Here is a 19405-nt window from a genome sequence, read left to right as displayed (position 1 = left end):
GGTTTCAATTTAAACTAAAATAGACTTTGGTTCAACGAGTTACTTGGTAAAAAATAAATGTACGCAATAATTCGAGTTAAAGATAATGTAGGAAATTGAGAGACAACAAAAAGGTTTCTAATACAGCAATTGATACGTACGCACCACTTACATTGTTTCAAGAAATAATACTTCCATGTAGAGAAGGTTCAAATGCATTGAAAGGGGGCAAATGCAATCAATTGAAACTTTTGAGTTTTGAAAAATAAGTTTAGATGTCAATTGACAACTGTTTTAAGAAACTAAAAGCTTCACAGATCGTCTAGATGAAAAATAATGCAGCTATAAAACTTGAAATGTGAACATTGTAGGCATTAAGCATAAAGAGAAAAAATTGGTATCACTACATTAAGTAGCTTCAAGCTTTCAAAGGTCCAGTTATTCTAAATTTAAATGGATATAACAAGAACACGAGGATAAACACATGCAGGAAGGGTCAATAAAAGTTGAGGGAAACATAAAATAGTACATACCCTGCATTTGCCAAAGCCGTGGAGAGCCCAACAAACCGCACTCGACGCTCTGTTTGTGATGATATGTACCTCATCCTTGAGACAATAACCTGGAAAAATAATTTTCAACTGACATGATGATAGAGAATTCACGCAAAATTAAAAGCAGAATTCATCCAATCAATTAGTTAAGAAAATTGTTGCAATTTACAAAAGATGTCTACAAATTAAATAGCCCGATGTGGGACCTAAAATCCTCTAATCAGCTGTGGTTCAACAATGATAGCCAACCGTTCCCTATCATGTGCTATCAGCTAAATGAATATTGTGCTACTGTGCTCTATGACATTAGCACGGTTTCTAGTATGATTCATATCCATAACTAGACCCAGCACGGTTTATGTAATTCATGGGGATGTTAGCAGATTGTGAGGGTCTGCTTATTTTTTTTTTTTTTTGATAGGAATAGGAGGTCTCGTTAAAAACCTCTGTCATCGTTGCCTCTTAAAAAGAGGCAACAAGCTGAAGGAGGAAAAGAGTACCTCAATTTTATTAATAAACCGAATTACATAAGATACACTTTACAATGACAAAACCTAACAGAAACACAACTTAACAACGAAGACACTCAAAACGTTCAACCTATCCCCTCCTTAGCTAGCTTGTCTGCCTCACAATTACAGCTCCTAGGGACCCATCTAACCAAAATGTCCTTAGCAGAAACTAGGGCAGCAATGTCCCCGACCAAAGACCTGAAAAAAGAGGGGGTCAAAAAAGGCCTCAAGATCCAATCCACTACCGTAGAACAATCACTCTCTAACACTAATCTACCTTTCCCCGCCCAATGAGATGAAAGAAAAACAGCAATTCCCTCTTTGATTGCTTTCAACTCAGCAAACAAAGGCGGACCAGGACCCACAGCAGTAGAGAAGGAGATAAGCTTAGAGTCGTTCGAGTCTCTCAAAATTCCCCCTATCCCTCCTTGTAAACCATCAGACCTTACCGCCCCATCCACATTGAACTTAAAGAAATCAGGTGGAGGGGGGAGCCAACACGTATCCTTCCTCAGCTTAGGAGGGCAAACTCCAATAGAGTCAGCAAGCCTTGGATCCCCTACCAATAAATCAACCTGGATATTTGCCTTAGGATATTTTGCTAAAAACCAGTTTGCCAGCCTGAATTTGGAGATGAAAAACAGTAAAGCCAAGTCAAGTTTACCGTTTTCGAACACCACCGAATTCCTAGCTATCCAAGTAGACCATAAAACAACACCCGGGGATAAACTTCCAAATAGAAGACGAAGCCATAAGATGAGGCCAAGAGCACAATAGAGACTGAGGATCCTTAGGCAGAACAGTTACTACATCCCAAAGACAAAGGAACCTGCTCCATAACTCCCCTGCAATCGGACACACAATAAAAAGATGTTGAATTGTCTCATCAGCCTTGAGACATAAAGGACATAGAACATTTTCCAATGGTACCCCGCGCTTTTTCAGCTCTACTCTAACAACCACTTTATAATGGGATAACTGCCACAAAAAAGTTTGAACCTTTGGAGCAGCGAAACCAGACCACACCCAACTGCTCCACTGGAAATTCCCTCTAGATCTGCCCGAGATAGTCAATCTACATGATTTAGCCGAGAACTGACCATCACCAATCCCAGACCAGGCCAAAAAATCATCAACTGACTCCAACAATCCAATATTATCCAACAAAGACATCAGGGAAATCCACTGATCAAGTTCCCAGTCACATAAATTCCTCCGTAATTGAATATTCCAAACCCAACCACTGATTTCCTGACTACCAAAATCAGCAACTCTCCCCCCTTTATTAATAGAAAGAGCAAAAATCCTTGGAAATTGTTCTCTAAAAGTTGAATTATTTACCCAAACATCATTCCAAAATGCAATAGATTTACCATTCCCCACTTGCATCTTCGAGTTTGACCTCAAGCAGTCACCAATTTCATCCCTCTTCTCATAGTTACTCCTAATACCTCTCCAAACCCAAGAGTCTTGAGGAGAAACTGCCGAACTTAAAGATAAGGATAAGTTACTGCTATTGTGAATGCAGCAGAGCAAGTTCTTCCATAATGAATCCTTCTCGTTAGCAAACTTCCAAACCCACTTCCCAAGTAGCACTCGATTGATCAATCTCAGGTCCAAGACACCCAAGCCCCCCTCGTCAAACGGTTGACACACCAAATTCCAATTAACCCAATGAATCTGTTTTCTTTCTGGACCTTCCCCCCAAAGGAAACTAGCCATTATAGAATTCAGCTTACGATTAACCTTAGGGGGGATTTTAAAAATGGACATGAAGAAAATCGGCAAGGACGACAGCACCGTCTTCACTAACACCAATCTCCCCGCTAACGATAGAGTTGAAGCTTTCCAACCCGCTAACTTCGAAGAAAAATTCTGGATCACCGGTTCCCACAGCATATCAGAGTTCTTGGAAGTACCAACCGGAAGACCAAGATAAGACATAGGCAGAGCACCCACTCCACAGCCTACCACCGAAGCCCTTTCTTCTAAAAGTTCCTCTCCCAAGTTAACACCGAACAACTTACTCTTGGATAAATTAAGATTTAACCCTGACATTAGACTAAAGATCCTCAACACTCTCCTAACATTCAAAATTTGAGTAGGAGAGTCCCTGCAGAAAATAATTAGATCGTCTGCAAATTGTAAGTGAGTCAACAAGAAACGATTATTCTCCCTACCAATACTAAATCCTTCAAACAAACCATTATCAGCAGCCTTTACCAGCATAAGGTTCAGCAGTTCCCCGACTATATTAAATAGCTGAGCTGAGGAGACAAACTGCAGCCTTGTCTTAACCCTTTGCCCATCATAAATTCCTCAGTGGGAGAACCATTAACAAGAACCGAAATAGAAGCAGAAGATATGCAGAGATTAATCCAAGAAATCCACTTATCTCTGAATCCCATAACTTTCAAAAGCCTCAATAATATCGGCCATTCTACCGAATCGTAAGCACGCCGAAAATCAGCCTTAAAAACAACGCCTTTCCTCCCCTTTTTCCTCCAAAAATCAATAGCTTCATTAGCTAAGAAAGCACATTCGTGCAGCTGCCTACCCGGGATAAAGGCAAACTGTGTAGGGCTTATAATATTTGTAATGACAGACACAAGCCTTCTAGACAGAACTTTGGAAATAATTTTGTACAGACTGCCAACTAGGCTGATTGGTCTGTAGTCTTCAATTCCTTCCGGGTTACTGATCTTTGGAATCAAAGTAATAAAAGCGTGGTTAACCCCATGCTCCCAATTCCTTCCATTGTAGAAATCTTCAACAAACTTCATAATAAAACCTTCAGGCTGGGCCAGAATTTCTTAAAAAACCCCATCGTAAAACCATCAGGACCCGGTGCTTTGGAGCTGTCCGACTGAGATATTGCCTCCCACACTTCTAGCTCAGAGAAATGCCTTTCAAGAACTGTCACCTGATCATGATTCAGTTTAGCAAAGTTCAAATCCATAGCATCCACCTCAAGAGCTGAATTCGAGTTATAGACAGCCTTGAAATAGTCATAGATAGAGCCTCTCAGCTGAACAGGGTCCGAAACAACCACACCACCCACCTTCAATGCAGAAATGGAGTTAATTCTGCTTCTATTAAGTGCACAAAGGTGGAAAAACTTGGTGTTTTTATCCCCCTCGCTAATCCACTTCAATCTAGACCGCTGTAACCAAATACTCTCCTCCTTCCTATGCAAATTCCACAGTTCCTTCCTCGAACAGACAAGCAACTCCCTTTCTTGAGCAGAGATCCCCCCACTCTGAAATTTCAGCTCCAATCCATTAATCCTCTCCTCCAAATCTGAGATTTCTACCGAAAACCCTCTATGATTAATCCTAGGCCAGTTCTTTATGGCTAGCTTAGTTTCTTTGAGAAGGGAGAATAAGCCCCTAGCCCCGAGACCATTCCTCAAAATTGCAATAGAATTTTCAACCACCCCAGCAAACCCCTCCTCCTCAAGAAGATAGTTAAAAAAACGAAACGGCTTAGGACCCCAATTAAAACTTTCCTCAACTAACACGACAGGATTATGATCCGAAAGGGATTTAGGAAGCATTCTTTGGATCACATTAGGAAGAAAATTTAAAAATGATCCAGTAATAAGAAATCTGTCCAGCCTAACCCAAGTGGGGGACTCTCTAAAATTACACCAAGTGAAACGCCCCCTACCAGCGGTAAGTCCATCAGGTTATAAAGATGAATAAAAGATCTAAACAAATCCATAGAGTGCCAATTCTGAGTAAAACCACATTTCTCTTCCGGAACGAGATAAGCATTGAAATCCCCCCTATACAAACAGGCACAGACAAACTACCCACATAACACATGAACTCTCTAAAAAACTCTTCTTTGTCAGCCTCTACCGATGGGCCATATACATTTATTATAACACACTCAAAATTACTCAACTTAAACCTCCTTGAAAGAGCCAAGAATCTTCTGTCCTTATGCTCAGAACAGACCTCGAAAACATCCTCATTCCACAAACACATCAAGCCCCCGACTTTTCAAAATAGACCATCCTAGCCACTGCTCTAATTTTTTCCTTCTTCCCTAGCCCCCTAACATTCCAAGTAATAAATTTAAGATTAGACATGCGCAAAAAACCTCACAACACCCCCAAACACTCCTACTCAGTCGATCAGGAATCATTACAAGGCCCCTTCAGCTGCAACTTAACAATCTCCTCTTCTAACAACTGATTTCCCCCTTTAAACAAAATTCCCAGCATGTCACAAACCTCCCTAGTAGCAACAGCTTCTATCCTAGCTTCCACATAATCCTGCGCAGACTGCGTGAGTTCCCTGTCTTGGTCCAAGGAATCCCTGACCAAACTCCTAAACACCCTACTATAAACTCTATCACAGAAATTAATGACCACTTCACCTTCCGAGCCCACACTGCCAGAGTGAGTAGGGGGCACCCTAAACCGTCTCTGAGAACTAAGGTTGTTGGATCGTGAAAGGACCTTGACTGGACTGGTTCTATCACGAGGAGACGAAATAGGATCTCTAACACTCGAATTAGAACAGCAATCCTCATTAATGTTTAAACTGAGGCCCTCCATGACCACTTTCATGTTCAAAGGACCCACTGAAATAGTACCCGGACAGAGATCCCCAAGGCTACCTCTCTGCCCATCAGACTGCTCAAAAACCAGGCGAGCCTCCTGGCCACATTGAGAAGACTCCCCCTCCTCCCTAGTGCACATCCTCCCCACCAAAAAACTGCCATCTTCTGCAGGAAGGTCTGATCTAATGTTGGAATGAGAACAACAATTGTCCTCGGCCCAATTACAAGCCGGCCCAGAGGGACAAACCACCTTATGAGAGACAAGGCATTCCTCATTAAAATCCGGCTGGGCCTTATCGACAGGAAGAGAAAAATCTCCAAGTCCCAAACCCCTTTTACAACCTTCAATAAAGTCCCCCCCACCTTCCTGCTGACTTGGATTCCCACCACTTGCTGTCTCCCCATAGCAAACATTCACATCCCCCATATCCTTTAAACCAACATTCTCAAACTCATTCCCCTTGATACGCGTACCACGCCCACAAGAATAATCCCTTACCCATGCTTTCACCCTATTCAAAGAATCTGACACAGCACAGGTCCCCAGCTGCCCATCCTGACCGTGAACGTCAACCCCTTGGCTCCCGTCGGAGGAACTACCCTCGCAGGGATGTACCGATCCGACCTCTTCCACCTCATCTTCCAGTACTGGAAAAAAATCATCAGTTCCTTCCACCTTAATCATGATCTTAAACGACCTACCCAATGTAGTAACAGAAACATGGGGAGGAATATCAAAAGGACTTTCGATCCTCAACAGCAGCTGAGCCACTCTACAATCCGATCTTCTAGTTGTTTGCTCCTGAATCTTCACCAACTTACCCCATCTCGAAGCCAAACTAGTGAAAAAAGGGGCAGACCAACAGTTTAACAGGACTCCGATCAAAGAAACTGCACAATACTGTAAAGGCACACACTCATCATCCATAACAGGATCCAGCCTATCAAACCAGAAAGATAAAGTCTCCCACTTGTCCTCCATCAAAGCAAATTTCTCCTCCGCTGAACGAAAAACAACCAAACAGGCGTTTCTTGCATATCCCCACCTAACCACCTTGACATTAAGACCCTCGTTCCTTAAAGCCCTCTGCACAAAGTCTACTTCAAACCTCTCCTTACAAATGCCCGTTAAGGACGATCTCAGCCATGTCCTATCCTCCGTTGGGATGTAAATGTCCAAAGGTTTCTTCACCGCCTTCCCCACTCCAGATGTGCGCATCTCCTGGCCCTCTACTCTTTGATTTGTACCTTTCCGGATAAACCCTGACACTTGATCTCTATTAGTTGCAGCCTCAGACTGCACTACCTCCCTATACGAACTACCATCCCTCAAGCTGTCAACCGACTGACCCTTCCTCCCACTTCTTGACGGAACCTGAGGCCCCTGCTTAACCAATGACGACCTCTTTCCTCGAACAGATTCCCTCCTCTTAACATTCTGGTACTTAGCAGCCCCTACAAAGAGTCTTCTCCCGTCCAACCACTTCCCATCGACAAACTGAATTGCTTTCTTCCTACTTCCTTCCTCAGCAAATTGAACGAAAGCAAAAGTAGAAGACTTATAAGATGACTTCTCTAAAAACCGAGGAATAAAAATCCTCAGAATCTGACCATAAGGACTAAAAAAATCCCTTAACACACGTCTTGAGACCCTAATACTAAGATTTTTGATGAACACTGTCCATTCCTCATTGGAGGCACTGGACTTTTCCGAAAGTTCTCTAATTCTCTCTCTACCAATCGCACTCATTCTCTCTCTCCTTGTGAGGGTTTGCTTATGATGTACTAATGTTTCATCTATAAATTTTTAGGCACTCTTTTCCTCCTTTCTTTGTCCTCCATGTTACTTGCATAACATGGAGGGTGAAAAAGGGGGTTTTTAATGAGGCCTAATATTCTATCCAAAAAAAATAGCCAATATTTAAAAAAACCCAGACCTATAAAGCCATTTTAACAGTACATGACTTTGTCAAACTGTTTAGTTTTGAATTATTACGATATTTTTTTAGTAGTTGGTCATTATCTTTCTGTTTTTTAAATTATTTTGAATTTTCTTTTAGGCCGAGTATTGTTCTATAAATACTCTATTTTCAATCAAAAAAACTCTTTTCCTCCTTTCTTTGTCCTCCTGTTACTTGCATAACAGGAGGTGAAAAAGGGGGTTTTTAATGAGCCTAATATTCTATCCAAAAAAATAGCCAATATTTAAAAAACCCAGACCTATAAAGCCATTTTAACAGTACATGACTTTGTCAACTGTTTAGTTTTGAATTATTACGATATTTTTTTAGTAGTTGGTCATTATCTTTCTGTTTTTTAAATTATTTTGAATTTTCTTTTAGGCCGAGTATTGTTCTATAAATACTCTATTTTCAATCAAAAAAAGTTGTATTTCCCTTAACCTTTTTATACTCTTTACCTATATGATCCCTCCCTCCCAAGGGCATAGGTCAAATGCCCAAACAGAACTTGTTTTCTTACCAACTTGTGTCACCTTTTCTGTTATCTGTTATATCCGTACTTCCTGTGGATCTTGAAAATGTTAATTTGGTTACAATCTAGCTACAAGAAGGGCCAGTTAGGCTTGATTGAAGCTTCTGTAATGTCAAAAAGTGACCTGATTCAATTAATGAATTCATAAAAATTTTACATTGATTCTTATATCCATAATAAGCCTAAGTTAGGAAACTCTAAACTAGGAAAAAGACTGATTCTAGGAATATTTGACCTAGAATAAATCCCTCAAAGTTATGGATTACAATCACTAATATATTTACAGAATATCCTAGTTAATACAACCAGTATTCCTTATTTAGGAAACTGGAATCTGACATGTAAGAAGTCTTGTTCTTAAAGTGTTGTAAAGAGAAGCTAAGATGACGTTTGACAAACTTAAAGTAGAGAGTGTTTTAGAACACCAAAAGATAACCATTTGATAATAATTTTATCTTTACTAACAAAATAGACTAATCTTAATTAAGCCAAATCATAATAAATTTAGAGCTGTGAAGAAATAAATGAAACAAGAAACAATTTTAACTAAAAGATTCTATCAAAAAAAATTTAACTAAAAGTAAAAAACAACAAAGAACTGAACCAAATGCAGAAGATGAATCAGAAATAATGACTCTCCTTATATTTTGTGAATTACTAAAGGATAAAATGAGAATGTAAAATAATTCCATTTGGTATTTGTTACTAAAAATTAGCATTTAAAAACAAACTTTAAATTATAGCTTTGTTTGTGAGCCTAAATGTACTTCCCACATCATTAAAATTTGAATGTTGCACCTTATTTTTGTTTTTGATGGAGAAAAGTTACTTCATAAGTGAGCCAAACATCCACTAAGAACATCAAAGTAAAATACAGGATAAATACCTCAAGGATGGGTCCACGATCAGCTCCCAGTAAGTGAATCTCATCCAATATAATAAGTCCGACCTGTTGATTATATTAAACACATTAATCCTCAGCCACCAGAACTTATCATATGACATACAGCTGGTATTTGCATTATCTTTAGAAGGGCAAATAACAAGAATAAAAAATTATAAGCAAACCTTTGTGACATAGCTTCGACTATGCCAATTCCGACTAATACCATCCCACTTTTCAGGAGTAGATATGATGATATCAGCAGACAAAAGGGACATCAAATCTGGAGTATAATCTCCGGTCATTTCAACCTTATAAAAAAAGTAAGATAACATCAGTAACTTTCAAAAAAGAACCGTTAACAATGGATTAAGAAGTGCATATGCAAGTGAATAATGAAAAAAATATGCATGCATATGCAGAATGTATGCTTCTAGGTTCAAAATAATATCATTACCATTTCTTTTCCAAGCTGAGAGACAAGACGCTTCCTCCAATCATGCATCCTTTCACGTACAATGGCCTTCAAAGGTGCTATGTAGATAACCTGCAGTAAGTCACCACGTTTCAGGTACAGAGCAATAAAAAATGTAAGATGATAGAAATTGTTAACACAAGTTCAACTAGAAGACAGAATGCATACATTTTTCTTACATAAAACTAGGGACTATGCCAACTAATATATGAGCAGGGTAGAGAGCACATAATCAGTTAGCTGTGAAGGGACTACGCCACAGATGTACTAAATCCAGTAAATGACTTACTGTTCATTTGGCAATGTATTAGAACGTTAAAACACAGATTATTTACTTTCTCCAAAATTCGCTGCTGGCTGGCAAAAGGTATGTTAGCAAGAAGCACTCATTTTGATGCTATCTTTTATCTTTAACCTTTATTTTCCTTTCCTATTTCTTTTATACCAATCTCTTTCATCATGTCAATAAAAATATCAACACGCATACCTTCATATCAGGCTGAGTATTGAAGAGGTGCAACATAGCAAGTTCAGCAGATATAGTTTTCCCACTACCAGTTGGAGCTCCTAATAGAACATTGTTATCTGTGTGATACAGGACATGAAAGATCTGACATAACAGGAGAAAAGAAACAAAGATTAGCATAGTTAAAATCTAGAACAAGGCATCAATAAACAATAACCTAATGTAAATTGATTGAAGCAAACCTGTGTTTGTATCGGATTAAAATGTGAAAAGCTATACAAGGACTCATAAGTGCTGTTGCCAAGTGATGTTACAGGCAGAGGCTTCAAATCAAGAAGCTCTGTATGAGTAGTACGATCCTGTATGAAGCATATACCATATTAGAAGATTTTTGTCAAGAATAAGTAGACAAGCACTGTTTGATCAAACGTTTCTGACATCGTTAATAGGAACGAATAAAAACCTCTGGAAGTTTTAGTTTTTGGAATGATATGGTGTAGAAAGCCTCAGCATACAACCAAGAATCAGAAACAGCACGAATGTAGTACTGAGGAGGATGTGGTTCAAATATTGGTATAGTAAAGGAAAGCTTCTGAGGTTCTGCTCTAGCCATCTTCTTTGTCAGTGTAAATAGTTCGGAGTGGTAGATGTGATCATTCTCGGTGTCCTGTCCAAAATATTCCATAAAATAAGATAATCTAAATCTTTAATGCCCATAAACATGTTAATCAATAATAATAATCAAAAAGATGAAAAGGCCATAACATGTTCACAATAACATCTAAACAAAAACAAAACATCACACATTTAGTTAAAAACAATAGTAAGTTAAGATAAGATCAATTCAGTGAAAATGAAGATATGAAAGATATCAAAGCCAAAAACACCAGCATATTGCATGAGAGAGACCAGTTTGTAAGTCAAAATAGTCATAAATTGTCACTGAAAGAAATCAAATCAGACACCTATGCTGAATTCCTCTGCAAATGAAACAACCTAGAAAAGAGCTAGCAAGTTAGCACCTCAACAAGAATCCACCAACGTTGTGCGGCACCATGAAAACGATCTTTCCATATAAAATCAGAAGATATAAGCAAATCCACCTGAAAAGTGAAATTATTGTCATAGAGGAACCCTAATTTGATACCAATCTACAAACTAAAAGCTCTCTTCAAGATTTAAGCTAAAGAAAAGAGAATAGTTCAAAGGATAATTACCTTTAAAACAGTCCTAGTTATTGGACTCACAGTGGCTGATAACTGGATCCAAGGGAAATACCCTAAATATTGCTTAACCAACTTCCATAATCCCAAGAGAATGAAAAGGTTAGAAAAAATCTTGACATCATTCCAATAAAAAGTTAGACAAATAAATACAGTTGAAATAGATACCCTTCCTCCAGGTGCATAACGAATCAGAGCACCGATGTCTTTTTCTTCCATCTCATGAAGACGATCTAAGTCTGCCCCTCGTTCTTCAAGCTTCCTTAATATCTAAACCAGCAAAGATGAATTATCATAAAAACAGAAAAAGTAATGAATCCTTTTGAGCAATCAATTCACAATAGTATTGGGACATACTTCTAGTGAAAGATCCTTATCAAATTGTCTGAGCGGATGCTGATGAGGCCAAATTTGGCGATCCACAGCCTTACAGTATTCTAACATGAATAATGTCATCTCACACCAGCCTTTGCGCAAGCATATTTCAAACAAAGCACGCATGATTCGTGCCAAACTAGCACTTATATATGCAGCATCTGATACCAATGAAAAGGAATCAATGGAGCCTCTTGATATGTAGAGCTACAAATTATTTAACAACCTCATTAGTCGCAACAAATTGATTCACTTAGCAACTAAAAAGAAGTTTTCATCGCTGAACACGAAACAAATACCTGAATGAGAATTGAAATTTTCCCATATTTGTTTGAAGGACCTCCTCTAACTTCTAATGGACATGATGTACGTGCCAGCATCTCTAGCTCATTCTGCTCTTCTTCTCGAACAACAATGTTTTCAAATTCAGAAGAATGGGCAACCATTTCAATTACCTATAGCAATAGAAGAATGAGAGGACTATGAAAAGACTTCTTAGTCTTAAGCAACTGTCAAAACCCCATCACAGAACAATAAGTCTAATTAAAAGATAGATCATCCAGGGACCATGGGAAGAAACTAAAGAATTCAGAATCAACAGCCATTGAATCATCGTAACTCCAAGAGTAACAATGTCAAGAAAATGGAACAAAACATTAAAGTAAAAGCAAAAGCAAAAGAGATGAAAAAATGTATTCAAACTAATGGAAACATGTAAAATCTTATGCGTCTAACAACTTACCTCACTGTCATTCATATGGCGTCTCAGCATTTCATTGTAAGTTTCAACACTCGAGTATTGGATATAGAAGTGACTTGCAATACGACCAAGCTCTGTACAATAGAAATTCCCACTTTTCTCATCAAATCGCATCATTTTAGCTTTGTCTAGTGAACGTGCAGCATCTATTATAAGAGATCTTTGCTTTAAACTCAAAGATGGATCCGCAATAACCTGACAAACATAAAAGCACAACAGATTCAATGTAGAAACCCTCTTAAAGTGAGGTTTTAGAATCAGGCCAAACAAACATCTAAGAACATGGTAATATCAATAGAAGGAACTTGTGTTATATTGTCAAGCAAAAAAGCATCATTGTGGTCAGACAACAATCCCTCTCCTTGCACCCCCTCACCTTATTCGCCCTGAAAGGAAAATCATTCATCTTCAACCTCACAATCTAAAATCCCCAGAAAATATCCAGTATGACAATCACCAAGAATATAGGAATACCCATCTTGTAACTTAACCAGACCCTTTGAGGTGCCCTATATCCTCCTCTGCAAAGGGTCTAACTGGGGCGAAAAGGGTCGGCTGATCTTGGAATGCAACATTGTTGAGTGGCTAAAGGATCCTTTAGGTGCCCTATATCCTATGAGTTTATAGTTAAGGAGATTGCTGCTATGGTTAGTAGGGAAGAAATAATTGTTAGAGTGATTAGTAGGAACGCGAATAGGGAAGCGGATGAACTAGCGAAAAAAGGGATAGGGTAAATTCTTAGACTGTATTTGGGATCTGTTGTGATCTTTGTAACTTCGGGATTTTAACCCTTTATCAATAAAAACTGAGGTACTCTTTTCCCCTTCCGCTTTTTGCCGAATTCTTAAGGATTTAGCAATTATGATGGGGGTTTCTAATGAGGCCTCCAATTCTTATCAAAAAAAAAACTTAACCAGACCCTGAGCAAATGGCTCTAGTTACGTACTCAAAAACCTTAGATATCCATAAACCAAAGAAAAACATATTCATAAAATTATCGTCAATTAAGAACAGAATATCAAATGAAATTGAGGTAGCATGGCAACATATGAAGATATTTATAAGGAGGTATCCAGATTTCAGAACAATGATGATAAATTTCAAAAAAAATACAACTAGCAACAATATTGGGTACCTCATCCCATCCAATGCCATAAGCCAGTGGATTCAACCTCATCCTGATAAAGAGATAGGTGTATCCAAGCCATGCGCAAGCCTCCTTGACATTAGTTACAGTACCCAGTGCTACCTCAGCATTTAAATTATCTTTCAATGAGCTGATAAACTGCAATAAAAGAAAATTCAGAAAACAAATGAAAAACCGTGTTAGAAATAAATCCTCAACCTCAAATCTTGTAGATAAACTTACAACATTGTAAAATGTTATAATCACATGAGTTAGCTAAGTTAGGAATTGGCTAATCCAATTGTGTTGTTAGGTCTTGGTAATAGATGTTAGGTTCTGGGTGTTTTCTCTGGTTGTAACAGTTTGGATTATATGATTGATGTACTGTAAATATTGCAATAAAATTGAGGCACTCTTTTCCTCCTTCCAATGTCCGGTGAGCTACTTTGTAGCTTGTCGGTTATGAAGGGGGGTTTTAAAGAGGACTCCCTTTCTTATAAAAAAAGTTATAATCACTATAGATGCATATCAAGGACAACCAAATTCTATGTTATTCTACGAAGAAAGTTCAGATACACGGATGATCATTTGATATTAGGAAGGGAAGGTGTAAATATGAATAAAACATGTTTTAAGATTCACAAGCCCGCCATAGTACATATAAATACCTGACTTTCTATAGGTAGCTGACTTGTCAGCAATCGCAGATAGTAGGCTAGTTTGTCATGGGATGTAATTATGATTCCTTCACCACTTTTGTCAAACTGAGGTCGGCCAGCCCTTCCAAATATCTAAAAACGGAACTTCAATAGACTATCAGAAATAAAAAAAATACAATTAACCCATTGTAAATTCATGTGTTAAGAGGAAATGGGGTTTGCCTGCATAACATCTAGCATGCCCAGGTCTCGCCACCCACCAGCCTTTGGATCATATAATTGAGTCCCCTGGGTGATAACAAACAGATAAATTTAGAAAATGAAGAAGAGAAAGAAAGAAGAAATATGCATATTGCTACAAAACTAGTTATATTGCATCTACCAGGCCATCCAAAAAAAAATTATAAGGGGAGATCTCATTAAAAACCCCCTTCATAACCGACGAGAAACTGAAAGGTATCTCATCGGACATTGGAAGGAGGAAAAGAGTACCTCATAATTTTATATCCAAATTTCTTAGAAAACCCAAAATACAAAGAACCAAACAACTACAAAGGAAACCAGTCCCACAGCACAGCCACCTAAGAAAACCGAAAACAAAGAGACATTAACCAATTCCTAATTTCGCTAACTCATCTGCTTCCCAATTCAAACATCTCTGAATATGTCTCACCACAACATTCTTATCTAAGACTATAGCTACAATTTCCTTAACCAACGTCTTAAACAAAGCAGAGAAAGAACCAGGATTTTTTAATCCAATTCAAGGCATTGGCACAGTCACGTTCCAGAATAAGGCGTCCTCTAGAACTCCAACCAGACTCCTTGAAGAACCGTAAACCCGTTTTAATAGCCAATAGCTCAGCCATAATCGGAGGACAAGACCTCACGCTTTCTGAGAAAGACCCCAACACTGTTTCTGTGAATATGTTTTCTTTATATTATCTGTGATCAAATTTTAATAACCAATAGCTCAGCCATCCAAATTTAAGTGTTTATAATTAAAAAAATGAATATATTCCTTTATATTTTCTGTGATCAAATTTTAAGTGTCTATACTTAAAAAAGTAGAATGAATAAATGAATTTCATCATCAAAAGTCAAAATTTCAACATATGTTCTGAGATACATTTTATTAAACACATCTACCTGTCTTCTAGCAGAGTACGATAGAATGACTAAAAAGGACAATGTAATCTCCTGATTTTTGAACCAGCGGACAAAAAGTTAAGTGTTCATAAGTCACTCTTAAATCAATACTACTACAATCCATTGCCATTAAAATGATTTATTACCAGAATCTGCCTAACAGAGAACAATATTGTTGGTTATGCAATAGCTGTATAGTTAGAAGTCTGACATAATTCTAACTAACTCTTAGAATGTTAGATAGATAAGGATTACTAATAAATAGTTTTATTTCTATTAGAATACTTACCATAACTACTTGTATAAAACAGTGTGTACTTACCTCTGTGAATATAAGACTGAAAAAAAAAATCGGTTGATAAAGGTAATTGGCAAAAAGATGAATAAACATTGATAAAGGTAATTGGCAAAAAAGATGAATGAAAAAAAAATTCAGTCATATATTCACAGAGGTAAGTACATACTGTTTTATACAAGTAGTTAGGGAAAGTATTCTAATAGAAATAAAACTATTTATTAGTAATCCTTATCTATCCAACATTCTAAGAGTTAGAATTATGTCAGACTTCTAACTATGCAGCTATCGCATAACCTACAAATATTTGAACTCTTGGAAGGAAAGGCACTCGTGAATCAATTCTAGAGGTCAGATTTCAAGGTCAAGTTAATGCAGAGAGCTGACTAAAAGGATAGCAAGCTAGCTTCCAATTTTCATTGGAAGCATGAAAAAAGTGACTCTATGGTAATAGTATCCAAACAAAAGTATACAGACATCTTAAATAACTAATTGTTAAAGAAGTCCAAGTGTGGAGCAATATCTAGAATTTGGTGGATTTAAGTAACTCGCATCAAAACTTCAAGTGGGAAGGGACAGAGCCCACAATGGACAAAATGTTCTATCCCTAGCAAAATCACACACCACACTTTTTTCACTAAGGACGTGATAAATATTAATGAACAGAAATTGAACTGATGGAGCCACAACTATAGTTCTGCCATGCAGAGGAAAATGAATGATGTGTTAATGCAGCAATTCACAAACCTTGATGACAACTGTGTGAGCAGGTAAATTAACACCCCAGGCCAATGTAGCTGTGCAAACAAGAACCTAAAATGGAAAATGAAAAAATTCAATCAAAATCGGGTGAGATGAAATTCAAAAGGACCAACCTTGAAGTGAAATTAGAATCAGCTTTACCCTCAAGATTCCATCGGAAAAGAGCTTCTCGGTAAGCCCTCTATCAGAACGTAACATACCAGCATGATGCACACCAACTCCGAAGTCGAAAAGCTGAACCAGATCTTTGTTCCTTGACTTAACAACTTCCTTCTGAAATGCATGAAATAAAAATTCATTTAAAAAGCAACACATAATGACACAGTGAAGAAAACGAAGGGACCTTCCCATTCCTCACCTTGATTAAGGAAAACTGGGGATGGGCATCATTCTTGAAAAGCTCAAGGCCTTCATACTTTCGAGCAAGCTCAACCTGCTCATGAGGTGTTCTAGAAGTTAAAGTAGAAGGAGAGCACAGATAAAGCAAGAGAAAACATGAGTAGAAGGTTCTTTATCACATAATGCACACATATCCACAGCTCAGGTGTTAAAAGCATGCATATGCTTGTAAGATGCTAACCAGACATTTTTCATAGACTGTGCCTAATATTAATAGCATATATTTATGCCACAATGTAATACTTGTCATAGATTACCGAAGTGTTAAGACATATCTTTAGAAAAATGGTTATTCAAAATAAGAAAGCACTAATAAAGGAGGTAAAAAGTATGTTCAGTTACGGGAACTATTTCTTTGACTCTGACCAAAGCCAAACAAACAAGAAAAAAAGTTTCAATATACTTCTCTTCTCTTTGGCAACAGAATCTTGGTTGGAAAAGTTCTAGGTGCAGCCTCAACTCTTCTCAGGGCTACTTTTTTTATAAGAAAAGGGCCTCGTTAAAAACCCCCTTCATAACCGTCAAGCTACATAGGTATCTCAACGGATATTGGAAGGAGGAAAAGAGTGCCCAAAATTTTATTACTAAAACATAGAGTACATCCAGGGTAAAACCATTTTAAGTACAAACCTTCCCCACAAAACACCTAAAACACTCAACCACCACACCCAACCATAACACCCCACATTACCCTATGCCCGACTTAGCTAAACTATCTGCTTCCCGATTAAAACATCTCTGAATATGCCTAATAGTCCCCAAAAAAATGTTACTGGTAAGAAGACTACCAAAAGATCTAGCCAGAAGTGTCTGGCTCAAAACCAATTATTTCTGCCTTGTTTTTCTCCAATTACTTATTCAGTTCTGCCCATATATTTTTTTCTTCACCTTTAACACAATATTTACAGAATATTATCCCCTCTCTCAAGCACACACACAAATGTACAACCAAAAATGTCAAAACTCTCTTTGCTAATCCTCCCTCCTGTAGCATACACCATCTAATTGTAAGCACGTGATATTAACGATAAAAACAACACTTACATACCATTAGATAGACTACCAAGCTCAACTCTACTTGATATATTCAATAAAACTCAGTGGTTTAGTCATGTTGATTACTTATAATTCGTAGAAAAATATTGAGAGGTTTTCTTTTCATGGTAACTTGATTTGTGGTTCCAGGGATTATACCTTTTCCATAACATCCTTTTCTTTTACTAAGTTTGGAAGTCATTCTACAACACAAACACACAAATGCACATGTATGCAGAGAAATAGACAAATATAAGGGGGGAACTTCAAAAGCCAAACAACTCGATCACAATAAACAAAAATAGAATAAAAGGGTATACCAGCTTCTCAGCTGTTTTTACAGTATCCTTCCGTGAGTGAACAAACACCATTGCCTGATGACCTTGCCTTAAGGAATCAACCACCTGGCAGAAAAATATAACCAATTTAATAAACTATCACTCTAGACTGAGTCGTATAAAGAGAGACTACTAGGAAATAAGAGACCTTCTTATAGCATATCTCATTCAACAATTCATTGCGAGCAACAAAGTTTTGCTCACTAATTCCAATATATTGTTGAGCAAGCGGAACTGGACGATAACTAGAATCAAAGAAAAAAAGGCCAGTCTCTGCATTCACTCTAAGGAACTGTGCAACCTGGACAATAAAGACATTAAGCATTTTAATTATTCAAAAGTAAAAGAGGGATCAAATTTTGGGCATTTAAGAGTGATTGTTAAGTTCCAACTATCAATATGGTCAAAGAACCTCCAAGTAATTAGGTAGAGTAGCTGAAAGGCCAACAATTCGTATCATCGACTGTGTTGACTCCACCTGCCACAGAGATAATGAAATTAGGATAATAAAACATTTAGGTTTAAAATAGATATAAATTGGAACTGATTATGACACTACTGAAAACCTAGAACAGGCCAGTTAAAATCAACATATAATTTTATTGTTTAAATCACCCCAGATGAAGATAAATAGATCTTTCATTCAATAAACACTCACAAAGATAATATATTATCTCAAATACATAAAAGGTGTTTATTGAATGGGCTGGCTAAGGCTGAGATTGGTTGATATTGTCCTGTAGGGGGGGTATTTTTGTTTAGTATTTGTTTTTATGGTGGTTGTTGTATGGGTGTTTTATGTTTTGGTCAGGTAATGTATTGTTGTGGATATTGGTTGTAATGTACTTGTGTTGTATGGATATTGTACTTAATTTTAGAGGAGAAACAGTTGAAGACCCAATTGCAATTAAGGCCATTGTTAAGGATTATTTTTTTAAGATCTACAATGACCGATCTACTTTAGAAATTGATGAATTAAATCTGGATTTTTCCAGAATTTCTTTGGAGCAGATTCAGTTCTTAGAGCAGGAATTTTCAGAAGAGGAAGTTTGGGATGTTGTGAAGTCTTGTGGAAGTAACAAAGCTCCGGGTCCTGATGGCTTTAATATGGGTTTTTTCAAGAGGTTTTGACAGGTCCTTAAGGAAGATATTATGATCTTCTTTAAGAATTTTTACTTGGGGAAGGAATGGGAACATGGAATAAATCACACTTTCATCACTCTTATTCCAAAGATTTCAAACATTGGTGGTTTGGACGATTTTAGACCTATTAGCTTAGTTGGTGGTTTGTACAAGATCCTCTCTAAATGTCTGTCAAGGAGACTTAGGAGCTGCATTTCAGATTTGATC

The 19405-nt window shown here is 37.6% G+C and overlaps 1 protein-coding gene and 1 long non-coding RNA gene across 3 annotated transcripts in view; both read right to left on the bottom strand.

Annotated features, from left to right (window-relative positions):
• LOC120215957 (DExH-box ATP-dependent RNA helicase DExH14) overlaps window positions 1-19405 on the bottom strand; it is a 57230-nt gene that overhangs the window by 27724 nt on the left and 10101 nt on the right. For both annotated transcript variants that reach the window (XM_039213483.1, XM_039213484.1), the window contains 22 exons: window positions 18468-18533; window positions 18204-18356; window positions 18038-18121; window positions 16642-16716; window positions 16425-16556; window positions 16269-16334; window positions 14300-14365; window positions 14087-14209; window positions 13428-13577; window positions 12275-12487; window positions 11832-11987; window positions 11515-11739; window positions 11326-11427; window positions 11152-11232; window positions 10957-11037; window positions 10398-10601; window positions 10177-10293; window positions 9956-10078; window positions 9451-9540; window positions 9179-9304; window positions 8997-9059; window positions 513-601 (listed from right to left, as the gene is read on the bottom strand). In XM_039213483.1, coding sequence (XP_039069414.1) covers window positions 513-601; window positions 8997-9059; window positions 9179-9304; window positions 9451-9540; window positions 9956-10078; window positions 10177-10293; window positions 10398-10601; window positions 10957-11037; window positions 11152-11232; window positions 11326-11427; window positions 11515-11739; window positions 11832-11987; window positions 12275-12487; window positions 13428-13577; window positions 14087-14209; window positions 14300-14365; window positions 16269-16334; window positions 16425-16556; window positions 16642-16716; window positions 18038-18121; window positions 18204-18356; window positions 18468-18533 — 2585 coding nt within the window. The remainder of the gene's footprint in view (window positions 1-512; window positions 602-8996; window positions 9060-9178; window positions 9305-9450; window positions 9541-9955; window positions 10079-10176; window positions 10294-10397; window positions 10602-10956; window positions 11038-11151; window positions 11233-11325; window positions 11428-11514; window positions 11740-11831; window positions 11988-12274; window positions 12488-13427; window positions 13578-14086; window positions 14210-14299; window positions 14366-16268; window positions 16335-16424; window positions 16557-16641; window positions 16717-18037; window positions 18122-18203; window positions 18357-18467; window positions 18534-19405) is intronic.
• Window positions 7928-8582, bottom strand: LOC120215958. Its single transcript, XR_005525004.1, has 2 exons — window positions 8450-8582; window positions 7928-8214 (listed from the first exon to the last, which is right to left on the bottom strand). It is a non-coding gene; the product is annotated as an uncharacterized LOC120215958 (long non-coding RNA).

The sequence above is a fragment of the Hibiscus syriacus genome, unplaced genomic scaffold, assembly GCF_006381635.1.
Source record: "Hibiscus syriacus cultivar Baekdansim isolate YM2019G1 unplaced genomic scaffold, ASM638163v2 tig00110156_pilon, whole genome shotgun sequence".
Lineage (NCBI taxonomy): Eukaryota > Viridiplantae > Streptophyta > Magnoliopsida > Malvales > Malvaceae > Hibiscus > Hibiscus syriacus.
Note: the sequence above shows the minus strand (reverse complement) of the source record. Positions and strands in the feature narration are given on the sequence as shown.